The 22,685-nt window shown below is 42.0% G+C and overlaps 1 protein-coding gene across 1 annotated transcript; it reads right to left on the bottom strand.

The window, feature by feature from the left end:
• Window positions 1-15,593: 15,593 nt before the first annotated feature.
• On the bottom strand, window positions 15,594-21,522 carry LOC133886326 (peroxidase 43-like). Its single transcript, XM_062326068.1, has 5 exons — window positions 21,358-21,522; window positions 17,151-17,570; window positions 16,841-17,026; window positions 16,591-16,753; window positions 15,594-16,504 (listed from the first exon to the last, which is right to left on the bottom strand). Exons 1-5 carry the CDS (start codon window positions 21,520-21,522, stop codon window positions 16,077-16,079), a joined length of 1,362 nt encoding a protein of 453 aa, XP_062182052.1. The 3' UTR covers window positions 15,594-16,076.
• Window positions 21,523-22,685: the final 1,163 nt, after the last annotated feature.

Here is a 22,685-nt window from a genome sequence, read left to right as displayed (position 1 = left end):
TGTTCTTCACTAGGTTTGGAAAGCATCCAAGATATCTCTTGTTGTAGTACATGACATTCTTCATGAGGTTTTCCTTGTGTTGTACTCCCCCTTAGTCAACTGGGCACACACAAATTGAGATTTGCAATCTCATTCTTTAAAATCAAAAATCAATATGGTCAATAATAAAGATATCTTCCACCATAAACTAAAAACTGAAGGTTCCATAACAAAAGTGAGGTATATTAAATGCATCTAAAACAAATTCATACATAGTAATTAATACAATTTAGCTACTTTGTCTTAACAATTCGACCTTCATTACGATCACGGTGTACATAGTGAGGTTCGTCGGTGTCTTCCATGGGACCTAGGTCAACGTTCTCTCCGAAAGGGGGTAGCGCGTCGAATTGATTGTAGTCTTTCTCGTCAACAACATTCTCCACTTCGACAATCCTTATTTTACCTTGAAGAACCACGTGGCGCTCCTCCTTGTTAGCCGGGTCTGGGTCCTTTACATAGAAGACTTGTATAACATCGTTCATAAGTACGAATGGTTTTTCTTTGTATCCAATGAGTTTTTGTCCACTGTAATCATTTCGTACTTATCGATCTTCACACCCCCTATGAGTTTGACCCATTGACACCGGAAAAGAGGAACTTTTAACACTCCATAGTTGAGCTCCTAGATCTCCTCTACGAATCCGTATTAGGTCTCCCTATTTCCATTGCAGTCGTAGGCATCTATATGGATACCGCTATTTTTCTTGGTGCTCTTATTATCCTGAGCCCTTGTATAAAATGTATAGACATTTATGTCATATCCTTGGAATGTGAGGATTGTAGTTGACAGTCCGTGAGCCAACACAGTTAACTGAGCACATTCTATCTGCTTATACATCATCTGTCTACATATCCAGGCGCCAAAATCTCGGTGCTCTTGCGCGATCCAAACATAGGACTTCCCTGGGTTTATGGTGCGCAGCATCTTCTGGTGTTCTTCGACATATGGGTCCACTATAATTGATTGTTGCAGAACTACAAAATGTGCTTACGTGAATGAAACGAGGTCGTTAGTGCGGAATGAGTTTGCACCTATCGTCCCTTTCCTCTGTAGCCTCCCCTCATGGTGAGATACAGGCACACCAATCGATTTGAGACATGCAGTCAACGCAAAAATCAATGACCTCCTCGGTTCCCCAACCCTCGGCCATGCAGCCTTCCAGCGATGTCGGTTACGAATATATTTTTTCAGAATACCCATGAACCTCTCGAAAGGGTACATCTGTTGCAGAAACACGGGGCCAAGAATTTATATCTCTTTCACAATGTGAACAATAAGATGCACCATGATATCAAAAAATGATGGAGGGAATAACGCCTCAAGCTGGGATAGAGTCTCGACCATATCTTCGTGCAGCTTATCTAGCTTGGTCGGATCGATGGCCTTCTGTGATATCGCGTTGAAGAACGAACACAGCTTTATGATTGGGTTTTGGTCCTTCGACGACAGAATACTTCTAATTGCAATTAGAAGCATCTGTGTCATCATCACATGATAATCATGAGACTTCATGCCAGTTAATTTTAAATCTTTCATGTTTACTAGTCTCTTTATGTTGGCGGAGTAACCTGATGGAACTTTGATTCCATGCAAGCACTTGCACATTACAATTTTCTCCACCTTGCTCATACTGTAGCTAGCGGGACTAAGATATTTGTCGCTTTCTTCCATATCTTCGGGATGTAGATCCTGTCTGAGTTTCAAACATTTCAGGTCCTTCCATGCTTGCAGTGTATCCTTTGTTTTGCTAGGTATGTCTAGTAACGTACCAATCAAGCTATCACACACATTCTTCTCAATGTGCATGACATCGATTGCGTGTCAAACCACCAAATCCGACCAATAAGCTAAGTCATAAAAAATAGATTTCTTTTTGAACATAGGAGCTCTAAGATTAGATTTCGGAACCACTGTACTCCCGCGTCCCTTTCTAAGGATAAACCTAAGTCCCTTTACCATGTCATATACCTGTCTCCCAGTGCAATGTTTAGGAGGTGATCGAGTCTCAACTTTGCCATCAAAAGCTCTCCTGTTACTGCGGTACGGGTGATTCTTGCGAAGAAATTTACGATGACCTAGGTACACATTTTTCGGCTATTCTTCAACAATAAGCTCTTTGTTTCATCCAAACAATGCACGCATGCACAGTAGCCTTTGACAGTCTGGCCCGATAGGTTGCCAAGGGTAAGCCAATCCTGGATTGTTACGAACAGCATTGCGCGTAGGGTGAAGTTCTCTTGTTTGTATGCATCCCATACCTGCACACTATCGTTCTACATTATTACAAGATCTTCCATTAATGGTTTTAGATATACATCGATATCGTTGCCAAGTTGCCTCGGCCCTGGTATCAGCACCGGTATCATAATGTACTTTCGCTTCATACACAACCAAGGAGGAAGGTTGTAGATACATAGAGCCACAGGCCAAGTGCTATGACTACTGCTCATGTTGCCGAATGGATTCATCTCATCTGTACTCAACCCAATCTTATATTCCTCACATCTTCTGCAAAGGGCTCCTTGTATTTCCTATCGATGTTTCTCCACTGTGTAGAATCAGTGGGGTATCTCAGTATTCCATCATCCTTGCGCTCCTCGGCATGCCACCACAACAGTTCGGCATGCCTTTTGTTTGTGAAGAAACACTCCAACCGGGGGACTATAGGAAAATACCACATCACCTTGATGGGAGGCCTTTTATTCTTTCCTTCACTATTGATATCATCATGGTCACGCTTGTACCGTGATGCACCACAAACGAGACACGCTTCCAAGTCTGCATGCTCTCTGCGATACAACATGCAATCGTTTGGACATGCATGTATTTTCTGCACTTCTAACCCCAATGGGCACACAACCTTCTTGGCCTGGTATGTGTTTTTTGGCAGCACATTTCTCTTTGGAAGCAATTTTTGCAAGAACAGTAACAACTCTGTGAAGCTTGTATCAGACCACCCGTTGCTTGCCTTCAATTGTAACAGTGAAAGCACGGTACGCAACTTTATGCGCTCCCTCTCGCAGCCCAGGAACAACGGTGTTTTAGAGTCCTCTACCATACACTGGAACTTTTGAAACTCTCTTTCATTGGTGAAGTTCCCCTCCCCATCACGCAACATCTGCTCTAGATCATCGGTGTCGGCGTCGACATTGGCCAACATCTCCTCTAGATCGTCATCGACCAACGTATCTCCTGCAGGGGACATATCGGTGTATTCGTCAGCCGGCATATCGGTGCACAAGTCTTCATCTTCTCTGCCAATGTATTGCCCTTCCTGTACGATGTCAGCTTCACCGTGCTAGGTCCAACGAGTATATCCAGGCATAAAGCCTCTTAGTATCAAGTGAGAATGTATCTGCTGGGTGGCGGAAAACTACTTCTTATTCTCGCAATCAACGCATGGACAACACATGTATTGAGACTGTGAAATTGACTTGTGCGCCGCAGCTTGTACCAGGAAATAATCCATGTCGTTCTTGTACTCTGCGCTCACACAGCTCGTATCGTACATTCATCTTCTATCCATCTACAATTATATCATTATTGTAAATCCAAATTCATAACATCTAGAAAATTTTACGATCACTAACAATTAAATTACCTTGTCTCTCCTAACGGCAATTGGCCCGGGTTGGAGGAGCCACCTTTTGTGTGCTTTCGCGTACGCTTCCGATGAGTATTTGTTGATGCTATTCCTAGAATTTTTTTATTATTAAACCCTTTTGTAGGACTAATTAAGTAAAAATAAAAAATACTTATATATAAAGTTTATATATTGGAGCTTGCTAATTAAATAAAATATAAAACATATAATTGGATCTTGCTACATATCTAAATATCATGGAGAAATTTTCTAATTCATTAAAAATCAAAATAAATACGCTCATACCTAAAGTTTTCATATCAGAGCATACTAATTAATGAAAATATAAAAATATAATTGGAGCTTGAAACATACCTAAATATTATGACTAATTTTTCTAATTCATTATAAATCAAAAATAAATATGCTCATACCTAAAGTTTCTATATAGGAGCTTGCTAAATTAATAAAAAATAAATATGCTCTAACCTATAGCTAATGTAAATTAATAATAAAAACACTTTCCATCATAAACTACTAATTGAAGCTTTCATATAATAAATGAGATATAATTACATCTATATTGTCTTAAAACATCATGGCATAGGTGCATCTCCATCTTTTCAAAATCTAGAGTAATTTAGCAAATAAAATTCAAATAAAAATGAATTGAATATGAAATTACATACCTTGGAACATCTAAGACATGAAGATTTCTCAAAATTTTGAAGCCACTAAGAACTTGGTGACAAAAATAGCCGCCACCAAGCAAACAGAGCTCCTCTCTATTATGTGCTCGGGCTTGAAGAAGGAGAAAATGATTTTTAAATAATCGAGACATCACTGCCGGCTCAAATAACAAGCCAGCAGTGATGCCCTTATCACTGCCAGTTCGTAAGCCACTATGACTGTATTTTTCCAGCACAGATTTAGAAACCAGCAGTGATTCTCCATCACTGTCAGTCTATTAGAAACCAGCAGTGATAGATCGACATATATAGGGATTTACTTAGTCGTGTGATTAAATAAAATACCTTCCCGTGCAAAGTTCACCCTCCAGAATTGTTTGAATCCTGCCGCCTCTACCTATGCGTTTTGGAGTTCCTGCCGTACCAGCAGCCTTCCTCTTTTTGGAAGCCATGTTCTTGTGGGGGGGATGCATTGCAATGGGGATCCAGGCAAATTCCTTGGAAAATTAGGCATCCAAGATGTAATATTGTCATTACTGTTGGTACCGCTCGAACTACGTGCAGCTGATGGACCAACCGGAAGCTCGAAATACTCTTGGTTGTTGCAAGAAACGACGTTTGCAATGCGCGTGGGTGGAGCATCAAGTTTCCTCATCCTGGAAACATTGACAAAAATCCATAAACTGATGTAAGAACTAAAAAATTACCAAATCACGGAAATTGCAATGAACAAGAAACCGTAAGAACATAACTGAAAGTATTGGGAAGGAGTGAATAAGCACCATACATGCGAGCTTCTTGATTTGAGTCAGATGACATTGCGGCTGACCTAACCAAGCACGAACATATGAACTTGAAGACGATGGGAGGAGGGGAGAAAAGATTGGAGCCAGCCAATGAGGTCGTTAGCGGCGGTTCTCGATGCACTGCAGAGCTGGAAGAACTTTGGTGGAAGGACTTCGCCTTGGTCTGCTGCGAATCGCCGGATAGGGTCGGCGAGCAAATCCTCTGAATGGATAATGGACGGATTCCCCGGAGGAAATTTCGGGATATACAACCGCTAAACCCCACGATACAGCTGATGAGGCGTGATTACCAAAAAAATAAAATAGGAAACCAAAATTCGAAAGTTTGTTACCACAAATATTTTTTATTTTTGAAAATACTATTGAAAACAAAAGAAAATGGATTTACACACGAAAATAAATGAAATGATATTGGGTCATTTAAACGTGAACAAATTATGTTATTTGAAGAAGCAGGTATTGAATATGTTATTAAATCTTCCGGTACACATAAACTAATTTCATCTGGTAATGTAATGAATTAAATATTATAATGTGATGATACATATTCCTGCAAACTCACGAGTTTCCATCGCCATGTGTCAGGCTGTTAAATAAACGGTAAGAAAAGGCAATCCCACTAGAACAAACCCACCCTAAAGTGTAATACATACTCGATCTCCATAGGAAGAAACCAGATGTATGGCTGATTAAACCGGAGTAGGAACGCATTTCACTAGAATAAGGCTCCCACAATGGTGAAACAAGAAAATGAACGGAATAAACCGTAATGTTTAATGATTCCATCGAAAATAAGTGTCTAGCCTATGGTTCCAGGTCTGTTGGGTGTGGGGAAGCGGGGCCATGTCGGACTGGTGGTGCTTGGCCACGTGTTAAATAACTATTTAAGGCATTGCGTGTCTAATAGAAAATATATAATTTTATATTCTTATATAAGGAAAATAGCCTATATATATACACACATACATATAGAAACACATATATACATGTATGTATATGTATACATATATGCATATATGCACAAAGATTTTTTTAGTTTTGCAAAACCTTTTTTATTATCATTAAAAAAGAAGTTTTATTTTTTTATTTTAAAAATTGGGTTGTTACACAATAAGAGTCAATAAAATTTTTTTTATTAGAAAAAATGTTTTACGTACTGACTATGTCATTGCCCGGGACATTAATTATTTGTGACTAGAGGCACTAAATTACATCTTTATGACTCTGACACATAGTAATATAATCTAGTGACTATATGGTTCCCTTTGAGACAGATCCTAGGAAGAAATGTGCCCGACGCTCGTGGAATATCGCTGCTAAGCACAATAAATCATGAAAAGTCACCAATTACTATATTTTTTTATTGTTTCACACTGAACCTTATAATTTTATCGATATTACGCCCGTAGTACACTACATAAAAAACGGATAAAGGAGACATAATTTAGTGATGGGTTATCACAATACCCGTCACTTATATCACTTCTGATCGGGACCGGGTGCATACCCGTCACTTATAACATGAAATAGGTAACAATTAAAACCATCACCTATAACCTGATCACAAGTGACGGTTCTGCTGACACCAGTCATAAGTGACGGGTGATGATTAAAACCGTCACCTATAACCTGGTCATAAATGACGGTTCTACCGACACCAGTCATAAGTAATGGGTCTACAATAAGTGACGTGGCATAGGTGACGGGCCTCCCTGATCCAGTAATAAGTGACGAGTCGTAATATGACCTGTCACTTATGAGTAGTAATAAGTGACGGGTTATATTATCACCCGTCACTTATTACTTACATCTGTTATATAAAACTAGCGGACAGCTACTGTGCGGGCTGAACAGTAGTAAACAGTTCCGCGTGATAATTCTGGCGATTTTTTTTTCTACCAGAGACTCTAATATGTTGTTAATTTGAAGTTTGAATTGATGCTAGGTCTTTGAAAGTTTTTATCTCCTCCTTTCCTTCTCCTCTCATCCCTATTTAGTAGATTTGTTGTGCTTTGAGTTGTAATCGATCATTTTGCATCTTTATCCAAAATCTTAGTACAAGTGAGTTGTATTAATGTTAGATTTGGTACTAGGTTTGGCCGATCTACCGCGAGATGTCACAGATCTAGTGTAATTGTTGAAGATTTTAATCGCGTCCTTAACCACAAAATTAAGGTCACTATTAATGAATAATGAATGTTTTTACATTAATTATAGATGACGGACAGAAATTGGATGTACCTCGAGATCCGAACTTGTACGGAGTACCTGAGCGGGGTGAAGCATTTCTTGAGTGCTGCCTTGGCGGATATAAAATATCGTGGTATAACGGCAATGTATTGTCCATGTAGCGACTACAGGAATGAAAAAGAAGTTCCCGAAACTAGACAATATCCATACACACTTGATCATGCGTGGATTTAAAGAGAATTATACATGTTGGAACAAACATGGCGAAGAAGACCTTAACGAAGGAGAGATGATCGGACCCCATACCGACAGTGTAGATCAAGGACTTACACCCGATGAAATGGATCATGATCTCAGGGATGAGAACATATTAGGTTTGAATGATAATGATCTCGAGGATTTTTTGGATAATGTGGACCAGATGGTGCAGGATGTTGAGCGGCACGACGAGTATAACAATGGTGAGTTTGCTAAATTCCAGGAATTTGTGCGGGATTCCAAAACTCCCCTTTATCCCAACTGTAAGGAGAAGTACAAACGGATCTTTGAGAACCTAAAGTTTCTATAGCTGAAGGCAACCCATGATTGGACTGATAAGAGTTTTGAAGCATTGCTGGATATACTAAGGGACATGCTACCGGAGGAAAACTTGGTGCCCGAGGGTGACTTCGACACGAAGAAGATAATTTGTCCTTTAGGACTGGAAATAGAAAAAATACATGCGTGTAAGCAGGATTGTATCTTGTTTTGTGGAGAGTATGTAGAGCTGGATCAATATCCCGTGTGTGGAACCCATCGATATAAGCGTAGAAATGACGGTGGTGACGGGGACAAAGGCAAGAAAAGTAAATGTGGTCCTAGGAATGTGGTGTGGTATTTTCCTGTAATTCCCCATTTGAAGCATCTGTTTACCAATAGAAAGGAGACCCAATTGGTACGTTGGTATAAGGAGGGTCATAAGAACGACACAATGATACGGCACCCGACAGATTCCACTCAGTGGCGAATCGTTGATTCCACATTTGGTTGGTTCGCCGAAGAATTGAGAAATATTAGGTTTGCTATGAGCACGGATGGCATGAATCCATTCGGTAACATGAGTACCTCACATAGCACCTCACCTGTTGTATTGTCGATCTACAACCTTCCACCCTGGCTTTATAACAAGCGGAAATACATTATATTGTCGATCTTGATATCAGGACCGAAACAACCTGGCAACGATATAGATGTTTACCTCAGGCCTTTAGTCGATGATCTTAAGAAACTCTGGTCGGAAGGTGTTGAAATTTGGGATCAGTACAAGCAAGAGTACTTTACCTTGCACGCCATGTTGTTCGTCACCATCAATGATCTGCCTGCACTTTGTAACTTGTCAAATCAGAGTAAAAGAAAAGGTAAAGACAGCCCCCATTGCTTAGATGACACATGCATTTTAAGGTTAAACAACTCAAAGAAAATAGTGTACATGCGGTATCGACGTTTCCTTCCCAGGAAACACCCGTACCGAAACATGGACAAGCAGTTCGATGGCACAAGGTAGAAAGTATTACCTCTGAGGCATTTCAGCGGGGAAGATGTCCACAATCAGGTTAAGAATATCAATGTTGTCCTTGGCAAACAAATCGATCCTCTAAGGATGATGAACAGTTAGGAATGTGGAACAAGAAATCAATACGATTCGAGCTAAATTATTAGGAAAATTAGATGTTCGTTATTCTATTGACAACATGCATGTAAAGAAGAATATCTGCGAGAGTCTGATCGGTACATTACTCCAAATGAAGGGAAAAAGAAAGGATCATGAGAATGCACGAGCTGATCAGGAAATAACTCATTCCTAATAAGCAAGAGAACACATAAGTGACGGGTAAAATATCTACCCGTCACTTATGTTCTTTATAAATAACGGGTAACTAGGTTATCCATCACTTATGTCCTTCTCCTAGTACATGGATGAAAACTATAAGTAACGGGTAACATAACTATCCGTCACTTATAAAGAATGTGAGTGACGGGTGTAGATATCACCCGTCACCTATAAATAATCCATCGGTGACGGGTAACCTAGTTACCTATCACTTATTATACATATAAGTGACAGGTGAAGAGCTCACTCGTCACCTATAAATTTCTCCTTAGCACATAGGAGACGGTCATAGGTGACAGGTAACAGTTATTACCCGTCACCTTTGTTGATCATTGGTGACGGGTACAGAACTATCACCAATAACTAATCATCAATGATACATTCGGAGTGACGAGTACCGTACCTATCATTCGTGAATGTTATCACCTATTATCTATATTTTTTTTCACGTAGTGATAGTTATTTCTGAGCTTGCCGCAGTTAGCCGGCCTTAAAAACGATCATGGCGCAGCCGGGTCCCAATCTTATCGGATGTTTATATCACAAGAAATACGTGCGAAGTCCCTCCACGCGTGGCAGGCCGTGACAAGAACCGGCCGGCCAGCAGTCGATCGCTTTACAAGCCGCCGCAACACCACACCCACAGCTACGGTACGCTAGCCGGCTCTATCAATAAGCCGCTGCCGCATCGCCCGCCAGTCGCCATGCGTGGTACCGTACGCGCTCGGTCGGTGTCGATGACAGCGGCGCGGCCACATGCCGTGTCGCCGTTCGCCATTAGCAGCCGCGTTTTCCGGTACGTAGACGAGCTCTGTCGTTTCTATATCGAGCTAGCGCGCGCCGCTCGATCGAGTCGCCGTCGTCTCACGCGTAACATCCCGGCCGGGATTATATTCCAGCTCCGTTTGTTAATGACGACGGATAATCGCATTTCTATGTGCGTGCTTGTGCACGTACCGAGCAATTCTTGCGACGGGCAACTAAATGGCGGCAGCGAAATGTAGGTTGAGTTTAATTTGCCGGTCCTGCTGCGGGCATCGATCATTGCAGCTAATGACAAGCATCTGCCTGTCGAGTGTATGACTGTCAGTCATATGTAGCATTTTGAATGTACATTGAAGCTGTCAGGATGTGAGTTGATACCCAAAACCACTGTCGTTAATGTTGGGTTTCTCCGACCAGGTCAGTGAGCGACCAGCTCCCACGACCAGTTCGTGCTCCTCGAGTAGGTCATGCGACCAGCTCGAGCCAGCGACCAGTCGATCAGGTGAGCGACCAGCACGTGTATGACCACATGATCCGTTGAGTACGTACTCGACCACTCTGTCTGACCAGGTGAGCACCCGATCACACGAACAACCCGGCGAGAAGCAAGACAGATGATCAGTCAATCGGAACTCGACGATTCGCTGGAACACGACGACAGAACAATAAGAACACACAAGTTTCCGAGGCTGCAACAGTTTAGCCTTTTCTTTTCTTCTATATCTTCCGAAGTCTAGATTCGAGATCCCAGCTCGCTTAGTACTTAACTGAGTACTTCGAGCTTTCCTCGACCCGATCGTAGATCCGAGCTCTCTGAGTACCTAACCAAGTACTTTGAGCTTTCCACGATTCGACGTCCCGAGGAGATCTGAGCTCTTCGAGTACCTAACCAAGTACTTTTAGCTTTTCTCTCCGATGCATCTAAACTCCTATTACATGCGCTTGCTTATATAGGCCCTGAGTACATGATCGGCCAGACATACAAGCTATTATCTTCGACTTGTATACGATCTGGACTCTATGCATCTGCACGTGTACTTTGCCATATAAGCATATATACTTCGACTCGAACTCTACGACCTGGACACATGCAAGCATACGACTCAGACTTGATCGGCCATTGTGTATTCCGTGGACTCATAGACCTTCTATACGAGTACGTATACGGCAACTAGCCAACCAAAACTATCCTGGCTTTCTACATGCATCCATCTGACTTGCCTATACTAAATACTTAACTTACCTAAAGACACCAAAACAAGATTAATTTCCAACAAACACCCCCTTAATCTTGTTTTCTTCACATTAGAGCAGCGCCGGGTAGTCGTCCTCCTCTACAGCCATGAACAACGCCTCATCCTATTTCTTCGACTCCTCGTATTCCCACTAGTAGTGCCCATAATCTTTGCACTTGTAGCACCTCACATTAGCCTTTGTCGAATTTCCGATTCTTGTTGCCTTGTCCGCCGCTGTTGGAGAAGCCTTCACCACCATTCTTCTACTCCTTAACTCTCCATTATTCTCGGGTGAGCAACAGATGCTCAGCATTGATGTTGACATCTTTGTCATTGCCGCGCAACCTTTCTTCGTATGCCTGGATCCTGCCAAAGACCTCCTCGACTTTCATGGTCTCGAGGTCACCGAATTGCTCAATTGAAGCGATGATCTACAAGAACTTGTTTGGTGTGGCTCTAAAGATCTTCCTTACCACATACGAGTCCTCCATCTTATCGCCGAGCCCACGAATTGTGCTGATGATGGAATTCACCTTCATTGCGAAGTCATCGACCGACTCTATGCTCTTCATCCGCAATCTATCCAGATCTTCTCTGAGGGTTTGAACACGAGCATCCTTGATGCGTTTGGCACCTTGGTACATCATCTTGATGCACTCCCATGCATCCTTAGAAGTTTCCTTCTCAGATACTGCCAGCAGCGTCTCCTCCGGGATGCCTTGATAGATGGCGGCAAGCGCTATATGATCCTTCTTCATGTCCACATTTTCCTTCGGATCATCATGCTTGACAGTGTCCCAAACGCCTTGTGCATGCATGAACACCTTCATCTTGATCACCCATGTTGTGTAGTTGCTCCTTGTGAGCATTGGATTGTGTAGCGACACTAATGAACTCTCTTTCGCTGGTGCTCCCAATCCAGACATCATCGCCGATGTTGATTTGCTACCTCTGCTATCCGTCAACCACACACAACAGATCTCCTAGCTTGCTGAGTAGTTCGCCAAGGCTCTAATACTAATTGTTGGGTTTCCCCGAGCAGGTCCGTGAGCGACTAGCTCCCACGACCAGCTCGTGCTCCTCGAGCAGGTCACGCGACCAGCTTGAGCCAGCGACCAGTCGATTAGGTGAGCGACTAGCACGTGTACGACCACGTGATCCGCTGAGTATGTGCTCGACCACTCTGTCCGACCAGGTGAGCGCTCGATCACACGAACAACTCGGCGAGAAGCAAGATGGACGATCCGTCAATCGGAACTCGACGATTCGTTGGAACATGACGAGAGAACAATAAGAACACACAAATTTCCGAGGCCACAACAGTTTAGCCTTTTCTTTTCTTCTATATCTTTCGACGTCTAGATTCGAGATCTGAGCTCGCTTAGTACTTAACCGAGTACTTCGAGCTTTTCTCGACCCGATCGTAGATCTGAGCTCTCTGAGTACCTAACCAAGTACTTTGAGCTTTCCACGATTCGACGCCCCGAGGAGATCCGAGCTCTCTGAATACCTAACCAAGTACTTTGAGCTTTTCTCTCCAATGCATCTAAACTCCTAATACATACCCTTGCTTATATAGGCCCTGAGTACATGATCAGCCAGACATACAAGCCAACATCTCCGACTTGTATATGATTTGGACTCCGTGTACATGCACGTGTACTTTGCCATACAAGCATATAGACTCCGACTCGAACTCTACGACCTTGACACATGCAATTATACGACTCGGACTTGATCAACCGCCGTGTATTTCGCGGACTCGTAGACCTTCTATACAAGTACATATATGGCAACTAGTCAACCAAAACTATCCTAACTTCCTACGTGCATCCATCTGACTTGCCTATCCTAAATACTTAACTTACCTAAAGACACTAAAATAAGATTAATTTCCAACAGTTAATTTCCTAAAATGTGTAAGTTTGTGCTGATACAGACATATAATTTGTATAGTTTTGTGAATTGAGCATCAACAAGTGTAGTTTTACGATAATTTCGACCATGTTAATGTTGTTTGCTGATATTATATTTTTACTCTGGTATTATGTTTTCTTATACTCACTAACAAACTGCGCACATGCCCTGCTAGTATTTTAGTTATGTGGTTTCATCGTATCACGGCTGTTAATTCTTACTGGAAAGCAGGACAAGAAATATGTGATGCATTAGATTCTATTAATCGGATTCATGGTATAGTCTTGTGTACAGCTAGGTTAGTGGATGTGGGAAAGAAACTACTAACTGATGCTTTCGAATATAGAATAGAATGGCCGTCAAAGTTGCTAGTTACTGTGGAGAATAAAAGGAGGACTATCGGTCCATTAGTTATTTTTGAGACGGTAACGTTACCAAAAGCACCATGCAATACTGTATAGGAGTAAATGTTACTAACATTTTGATACATTAGTCAGTACGTTATGTTTGTACCAGAAACCACGTTCAGGACGCACTACGCAATGGAATCAGGCATTTAGCACCACGACACTCTTCCGCAAAACAAAAAAATACCAGTACACTCTAGTGCTTTACAGTATTTGCTAGAAGACGTAGATTTCAATTCAACAGAACCGTACTGGATCGATTCATGAATAGCCGCCTGATCAGCTCTATCCTCACGCAAAAATCAGTGTGTTCTTGCTTGCACTATCAGCGTTCATCACCTCAGCAATATGGACAATATTATCTCTATTAACAGGGTGGTCCTGGTCACACGCTTAATGAATTAATTTCTTTTTGGTACTACTCACACCACATAGTTCATGTCTATCGGCCAATAATGATTGCAAGAGCACTAAATCATAGTTGAATATTGGTAGCATTGCATTTTTGAATAAAGGTTCTATTTCAAAATTTGTCGCTGCCATCAACTGGAAAACCCGGTGGTTCCTATGAGCATTTATCTGATCAGCTGTACCAATTTGTGTTCTCTTATGTTATTTGGAGTCTATTGCTCACTGCATATTATTTGAAGAGTCAAGAACTGTTGATTTAAAAAAACATTCGGAAAATATATAAAATGTCGTCAAAGTTTGGACCGTTGACTGGACTATTAATGATCCCCAACCAAAATCCTAAAAGCTTTAGAAAAGCAGTCATGAGTCATGACTTGGGTTTGAGATCTTAGTGTTACTTATCTGGTAGAGATGTTAATGGATCCCGATCTCCGTTCGCTGACGGGGAATTCCCCTATTAGAGGACGGAGATGGGGCCAATCCCCCCTGAGGTTAATGGGAAAAGTCTCCCCCCCGGTCAGGTATGACAGGGGCAGGGACGGTTCCCCATGTCCCTCCATGTTTCCTAGTGGGGGCCTCGAATATATGAACTTTACATGTATTAACTCAACCAGCCCATTCTCAACTTAGAGCCCAACCCATAGATGATCTGTCCAAGTACCCAGTCCAACTATCCCCATTTAACTTAGAGCTCAACCCATATGACGCTTAGTGGGGGCGGGTTCCCCGTCGGGTCCCCATTCTCCACGCGGGGACGTGGATGGGGAGAAAATAGTCCTCGCGAGCGAGAAGGAGGACGTAGAATTTTCCTTCGTTCGGGGACGGGATGAGGAACCATTCCCTGCGGGGAATTTTACATTGTCATCCCTACTATCTAGTTACCTATATACTACATCTAGTCACAAAATAAGTATTGTTTTGAGTTACGTATAGTCAACTGTTCCAAATTTTATTTAGAATTTACTTTTTATGTATTAAGTTAGGGTATTTGAAAAAGATACAGGTAGATTTATCTTAAAAAGTATTTTTATAATAATACACTGTTTCTATGTTTTATAGATATACTGTAATAAAAAATAGTAGTTAAAGTTACGTTTTGAGATCTATCCAAAACATCCCTTATTTATGACTGAAGTGAGTATTAAGGACTAGGTGGGTTGTGGTTGTTGTGTTTAGTTTTATTGGTAGCATTTGTTATGCGAAGAATTTACAATTTTACCATCTCAAAATTGTACCTTTTACTCCGGTAAAGAAAATAATTGCAGCCTTCTTTACAGCTAGGTGTAAGTGTAACCACCCCAGCTAGCAGTCACAGATGCAGAGGAGCAACCTAGGGTCTAGGACTCATCCACCTCACTTTCTTATTATTCATCTTCCTCGTTTTCTCCCTTCTTTTCTTCTTTCTCTCCCTCATTTATGATAAAAAGTTTAGGGGCTCAAGAGAACTCTATTATTAATAATTTTTCTCATTATTTTTGGATCTTATTTCTTATGAGCAAAGATAAAGTGTTCTATATTTTTAGAGCTTAGTTTTGAGATTAGTCAAGAAACTCTCTAGTACATTAAAAATAATTTGTATGGTAATGACACCGATCTCATTCGCAACTTTCCTAGTGCATTGAAAGACAATCTCATTACTACGTATTTGCAGTACTTCTGAATCGATTCCAGCATACCAACAAAAGAAAATTAAGCCAGAGGACAAATCGTCACGATATTGGACATCTCTTGCAATGAACTCAACACACTTCTTTACAGTTTCACTCTACACAACACAAATGAATACTATACTCTCCAAAACCCAACAAAAATACGATTAACATCTCCACTTGCATATACTTCAAATAAACACAGACCAAATCTTCTTATACCCTGTAACTTCTCGCCCTCGGCACCGCTTCTATATATACCGCACGCTTCAAAAAGAAAACTGCGCAGATCTTAAAGCGCCTTACGGCGCTGAATTTGTGCATGCAATTTTCATTTTGGCGAGCATGTACAGAAGCACTTGAATTTCTTTCTTTTTCCCAGTAAAATCTGCAGAATGTACTGATCAATTAATTGAAAAACAATGCACCTAACCTAACCCACCGTTCTGTCCGTGGATGGGCCAACCGTGTGCAATGAATGATCTGTGGATCGACCGGTACGTGGTGGGTATTAGTTGAACTTGGAGCAGACCTTCCGGACCTCGCCTTTGCCGCCGGTGACCACGCCGATGCTGCCCATCCGGACCATGGCGTCGGCGAAGTCCTGCCGGAAGTAGGGCCCGAAGAAGTTGCTGAGCAGGCCGGAGTAGGAGTCGACAACGTCGACGGTGGCAGTGGCGTTGTAGAGCGCGGCGTCGGAGCCGATGACGGCGAAGCCATTGCGGATGTTGCGGAGGATGGAGGTGTCAAAGAAGCTCTCACTGCCGCGGTCCAGGGGCAGGCGCGTATTCAGGTCCCCCGGCGCGCACCGGGACTTGAGCTCCGCGAGGAAGCCCGGTGGTATGGTCGGGTCCGAGCCGCGGCCGCCGCTGGGGAGGGGGAAGTTGTAGAGCCGGTCCTGGAGGAAGAAGCACGCAGTCGTGCCCACAGTGTGCGCCGCTGCAGTCAACCATGTGTGCATGCGTGGGTCAGCTAGCTTCCATGCAATTGAATTCATCGAGGCATGCATGCAAGAAGATGCGTACCGCTGAGGAGGACGAGGTCCTTTTCGTCGAGGCCGTTGGCGGCGAACTTGGAGCGGAGCACGTCGATTCCATCGTGCACGTCCGGAAGCGCGTCGGCGTCCCGCAGGTTCGACACCTTCCCGTCGCGCCGTCCCGTCGGCACGTCGAACGACGGCCCTCCGGTCTGCGTGTCACCGATGCAACCCCAGACGTCAGATTCCTACCTTGCAACTAACTAGTAATGGAACGTGAACATATATATGTAACGTACGGATGCGACGGCGTCACGGGCGGCGAGGATGACGATGTCGGCGCATGAGACGACGCCGGGGCACTGCGACTCGAGCTGCGCCTTGGCGGCGTCGATGACGTCCTGCCCGCGCAGCCCCTGGTGCTTGTTGTTGTCCACCTCCGCGTTGTTATTCCCGCCCTTGATCAGCACCGACCCGTCGCACCCCTGTCCCCACCCACACACACCGTACCAATCCAGAACAAATAATTCTCTTTGAGTTCCAAATAACTGGTATGACATTTGAAACCCAAGTGTAATCGAGTTGCGCGGGCGGGCTAGGGCTGCTCACCCGGACGAAGCAGTCGTGGAACTGGAGGCGGAGGAGCGCGGGGAGGATTGTCGGGTCGGAGAAGCCGGCCTGCCGGACGACGGAGGCGACGGTGGACTCGGCGCTGGGGCAGGACTTGGAGTAGAACCCCACCTGGAGCTTGCCATTGGAGAGGCCTAGAGGCAGCAACAAGGCCAGGGCCACGGCTAAGGCTGTCACGTTTCCACTACACCTTGCGGCCATCTTAGAGAGAGAGAGAGAGAGAGAGAGAGAGAGAGAGAGAGAGAGAGAGAGAGAGAGAGAGAAGGGGCTGAGTCCTGTGAGTTGCGTAAATGAGCTTTTATAGGCTCTTTCGGTGCGGCAGTTGGCTCCAATGCTGTGGCACATGTGTGTGCAGCCTGCAAGATTTGACTTCACCACGGGTCGGTAGGTGCCAAACATCTGTGGTACAAAATGTTGAGCTTAATTAGCTTGCACATGTAGATTTTTATCTGGAAAAATATGAATTTGAGAATAATTTACTATGAGATATAGATATATATATATATATATATATATATATATATGTTGCCTACATTACTTCGGTGAAATACAATGCCTTATGGCAAGCAATTTGGAAAGAAGAATAACCTCAACCTTTTGTAGAATATGGAGATGAATGATTCTTTCGAATTTGAATATACTGTCCTCCTACTTCTAATACTACTCATTCCTATCTATCAGATTCTTCTGACCTGAAAATATTACTGCATTGGAGTTGAATACTAGTTGAATCTACTCATCAGTTCAATCCGTGATACCATCATGAATGCTGCGTCATTCAACAGCCGAAAGCTGGGCGATTTTTCCTCATGGGACCGTGGCTAGCTCATCCGGTGTGCACAATTTATGAGGCTCTTTGGACCGGTTGTCACGGCAAAGAGGGCGTGCTGGAGGAAGGAGAAGATGGTCCTAAATGGGACACATGAGTCTGTCGGCTGAGCTCCTAGAGCATGTGCGATTTTATCGCAGTTGTGGATGGTCACAGGCCCAATGTGCAGTGTCTTGAGTCTGCAAGTCCTTGAGATTTCATACAGAAAGCATAGTGTACTCTGTACCTGTACATAGATGCATTCCGACCTTTTTTACTGGCAAAAACTTGCGTAGGAGGACGTCATCATGCATGCATTTGTTAGAGTTATCACCCTTTTCCCTTCTTGCATAAAGTACAGTTGTTATTTCCCTCAGACTTGCATATGTTAGTTTAGTTTTGTTCGGGGCATGGGCAGGGGCAGGCTTCGTATCGGCTCTAGCTATATACTCCTCCCAAATATTTGACGTTTTGGACGATGACATGATCACCAAAACATAGTTACGACTACTATTTTTATTAAAATATATAATAAAGTTATGATAGTATAAAATTGAATTTGAAGGAAACTCTACTAATATAGTTTTATGTTTCCAATCTATATATTTTTAAAGATATTAAAAGTCAAAGGCTCAAATGTTTGACTGGAAGCTTATCTTAAAACTTTATGTATTTGTGATAAGAGAGAGTATTTAAGGGCTTGTTTGGAAACCTTAAATTTCGATGAATGAGTTCAATTCCTGCTGGAGTGAGTAAGACTTCCTCCAGAACGGGCCTTGCATTTAGCGTTCAAATGCCTACGTGGTCTTCACACGGGTTGAGCCACTCATGCCTCGCACGGTAGGTAGTTAGAAAAGTAAAAAAAGGTCACTAAGCCCTAAATAAGCTCATCGTTCAGCCATCGGAAGATGCTAACAATTAGATCGTACAAGATGGAAAATATTGTGGTGTCTTACAAGGGCAAGTACCCCATGCCCCGCAGTGAGGCTCACATTGGATATTTCCAATTAATCTACACACAAATTGTAGCATCACTGACCTGAACTATTTTTTTTATTGCAAACCGCTGCCTCAAAACGAGTTATCACATACGAATTTTAAACACTACTATAAGGAATGATGACATCCTAAAAAGTTAGTTAAATTAAGACACTTAGAAACTAAATCAAATTAGCTCCAAAAACTTCACATGATAAATCCATCTCAATTTCTATTTAAATATGCTCTAGGTTTATGTAGTGTGTCTATTTTACCGCTCAAGAGGATTATAACCTACTCTAGCAAGGTAAATTGTAAGTATGTAAAGACAGAAACGTAAATAAGGTAGAGAGATAAACTTGGTATAAAAAAAATTTATCCCGTGATATCAATGGCATGAATAACACCCTAGTCCACGTTGGAGCACCATAAAGGATATGCTCCCGATCGCCAAGTCTCTAGCGGTCACAGCTCTTGAGCTGCCAAGTCACCAAGACAAGGTCTCAAGCATGATGAGCTACCAAGCTACCAAGGTAAGGTCTCACCACTAGCCTGTCTCCCGGCTACTTACCGTCATAATCACTTTGGAGCTTGAGCCACCAAGGCAAGAGTTTCTGCGTCTCCATACCAAATCGGAGGGTCAACATGCTTGAGCCACCAAGGCCTAAGATGCCGGTGAGTCACCAAGAATGTGCCAACGTACCACTCGGTATAAGTTAGGATCACTCTTTGATTCCTTCTTCAAGCTGCAGCACCTAGTTGCAACTCACTTGAGACATATAAGCACTAAACATTTTCTAATTTTGTGCTTAATTACCTTGGATAATCACTTTAAGCATTTTAGTGGCTTGAATGTCTTCTCAAGTGTATATGAGCTTTCTCTAGACTCTAGCAGTATACCACGCCATAAAATGACTGAGTGGAGAGGTATTTATAGCCTCAAACCTGCCAATTAGCCATTTTCCCAACGGCTCAGAAAAGCTATTAACACCGAATGATCTGATGAGAATAATAGTACTAACACCAGATTATCTGGTGAGTACAAACTTAGAAACTAGTCGTTAGAACTCCACTCAATACCTCCATAAACATAGGACACTCTGTTGTGCCTTCAAATCCATCACTAGACCTTCCATTGAGTTATCTTGAGCCATCTAGCTTTTGCAGTCTCTCTATGTAAAATACTCTGGTGCATCCATCTTGTATTTATTCTATTCACACCGGACCATTCAATGAGTTAAAACTTCTCTTCTTTTCCCTAGAAATGCTCCGGTGCAACTATCTTTGTGATCACTAGACTATTCAGTGAGTTGATCTTTATTCTTCACCATTGCAGTCACCTCTGATAAAAATATTCTAGTGCTATACTCCGATGAGCATAAATCAAGCACCATACCTTCCGATGAGTTGATCTTCAGTCTTTTGCACTTGCATTCTTCTCTGCAAGAAATGCTCTGGTGTTACCCAGTGCAGATCACCGGACTATCTGGTGAGGTCCTCAGCCTTATCCCCCTTTGTTAGAAATACTCTAGTGACTTTAACACACAGAGCATTGGACCATCCGGTGAAGTCAACAGTCTTTACTTTGCCTTTGGACAAAATACTCCTGTGAGGTCAAGACCTCTGCACCGGACCTTCCGGTGAGGCAAATCTTCCTAGGACTTTTTCAATTCAATCAAACTTTGTCCTAACTATGGTGGCTTCTTGATGTATTGTATCTATGAGACCTACTAACATATATTATTGACAAACATGTTAGTTTCAAAGACTATATTGTCATTAATTATGGGTTCTGTCTCTGTCAAAGTGTCTGAGATATCGAGTTTGTTATAGATAGTTACAATTTCGTTTGTAACAGAGATACACGTAGATGGGTCTAAATAACACTTGCGTTTGTGATATAGCTACACACATGTCACTTTCGTAATACATATAGACGAATTTTCTAAAAAACCATCTATGCGTATTAAGGGTCCCATATAGTTTTTGTTTAAACTCATATACAAAAATCATCTATGTGACCCTTTTCCCCCTGAGAAACCATTTTGCTTACTAGCTACCTTTATAATATGACATACATCACACTTCATGATATATATAAGAATATCACAAGCATATACATATCACAAATAAGAATATCATATGCATATACATAAGAACATAATGCAAATATATAACACATAAGAATATATTATTCTATATATACAATCTCAGCAGCATACATTGTTCAAAACATAAACCTACACATAATCCCTAATTATATCGTTCCGTTTTTCCATAAGGATGAGATGATTGATATAATTGATGATATCTTCCAGAAGGATGGGATGATTGATATTATTAACACCGCTTTCTAGAAGGATAAGATGATTGACATCATCTAAGCCGCCTGCGTTTCACCATAATGTCAACCCAAGCATTATCTTCAATCATCATCTCGTTGTCATCCATATCAAGCTCCATCCTGACTAACTCAATCATGTTCCAGAACCAAACTACATTGCTTCCGTCAACCCAAGCATTATCTTCAATCATCATCTCGTTGTCATCCATATCAAGCTCCATCCTGACTAACTCAATCATGTTCCAGAACCAAACTACATTGCTTCCGTCAACCCTTGTTAACTAACAGATGATAGTTCAAACTAGTCTTGCAGTTCACGAAAATATTTCTATTATGATGAACAACAATGGAGAAATTTTCATCAAGAATAACTGACAATAGAACATGATTCACAGCAAAACCTAAGTCCACAGTGGTGCCCTTCACAACAACGAAGAACATATATTCCACAAGACTGAAATCGATTTCAAGCATCCAGACCGTGGAAGCAGCCATAGGAACAACCCCATCCTTCCAGAGCTTGTTAGATGTGAACAACGACAATACATATCTGGAACACACAAACACAATGTTACCCTCCGTACATAGATCGAATCAAACCATAAAAAAACCTCATGCAATGCAATCCTTCCTCACCCTAGTACAGGGAAGGGGATTCAGCACCCAGATCTCTAATCTCTCTAAAAAAAAACCTAACAAACCGTTGTGGAAGGGGCTCGGATGGCAACAAGGAGAGTGAGGGAGATGAACTTCTTGTCACTTTAGTGAGGGAGATGAGTGATTTATGTCTACGAGGGGTAGTGGAAGCCGATGAGTGAGGGGTCAAATTTAATACAGTACTTGGGTCTTTAACTACTGACGGTTTTGCAGAAACCGTATATAAGTTCTGGCACACCTAGACAACGGTCATGTTACAAACATGCCTATTTTAGTAACCGTCTTTAGTATTTTGTCAATGACGGGTCTAAAAATTGTCTATGACATTTCGTCTGCTTTCACTTATTCTGTAGTAGTGAACTTTTATGAGTGCCTGCAATAAGTTCAATTAGACAATTAGTTTTTACTCCCTCTATTCTCAAATAGAAGTCATTTAGCGATGCGTGCAATCAAACTTCATAAACTTTGACTACTAATATATATAATAATATTGAGATTTGTCACATAAAAATGATATTAGTAGATTTTTTATGAAAAATACTTTCAAAATTATATTATCTATAACTTTTGATAACAAATACTTACAAAGATAGTTATTAAATCGTTAGCACCACCTAAAAACATTCCCCCTAGAGTAAAAAAGCAATAGTCTAATGCATGTATTAGAGACCTTGTTAATGTCTTGAATAGAACAGATGTGGTACCTCATTAGACCATCCCCAACTAT

Source organism: Phragmites australis, chromosome 12 (assembly GCF_958298935.1).
Source record: "Phragmites australis chromosome 12, lpPhrAust1.1, whole genome shotgun sequence".
Taxonomy (NCBI): Eukaryota; Viridiplantae; Streptophyta; class Magnoliopsida; order Poales; family Poaceae; genus Phragmites; species Phragmites australis.
The sequence above is the reverse complement of the archived record's forward strand: the minus strand, read 5'-3'. Positions and strand labels throughout refer to the sequence as shown.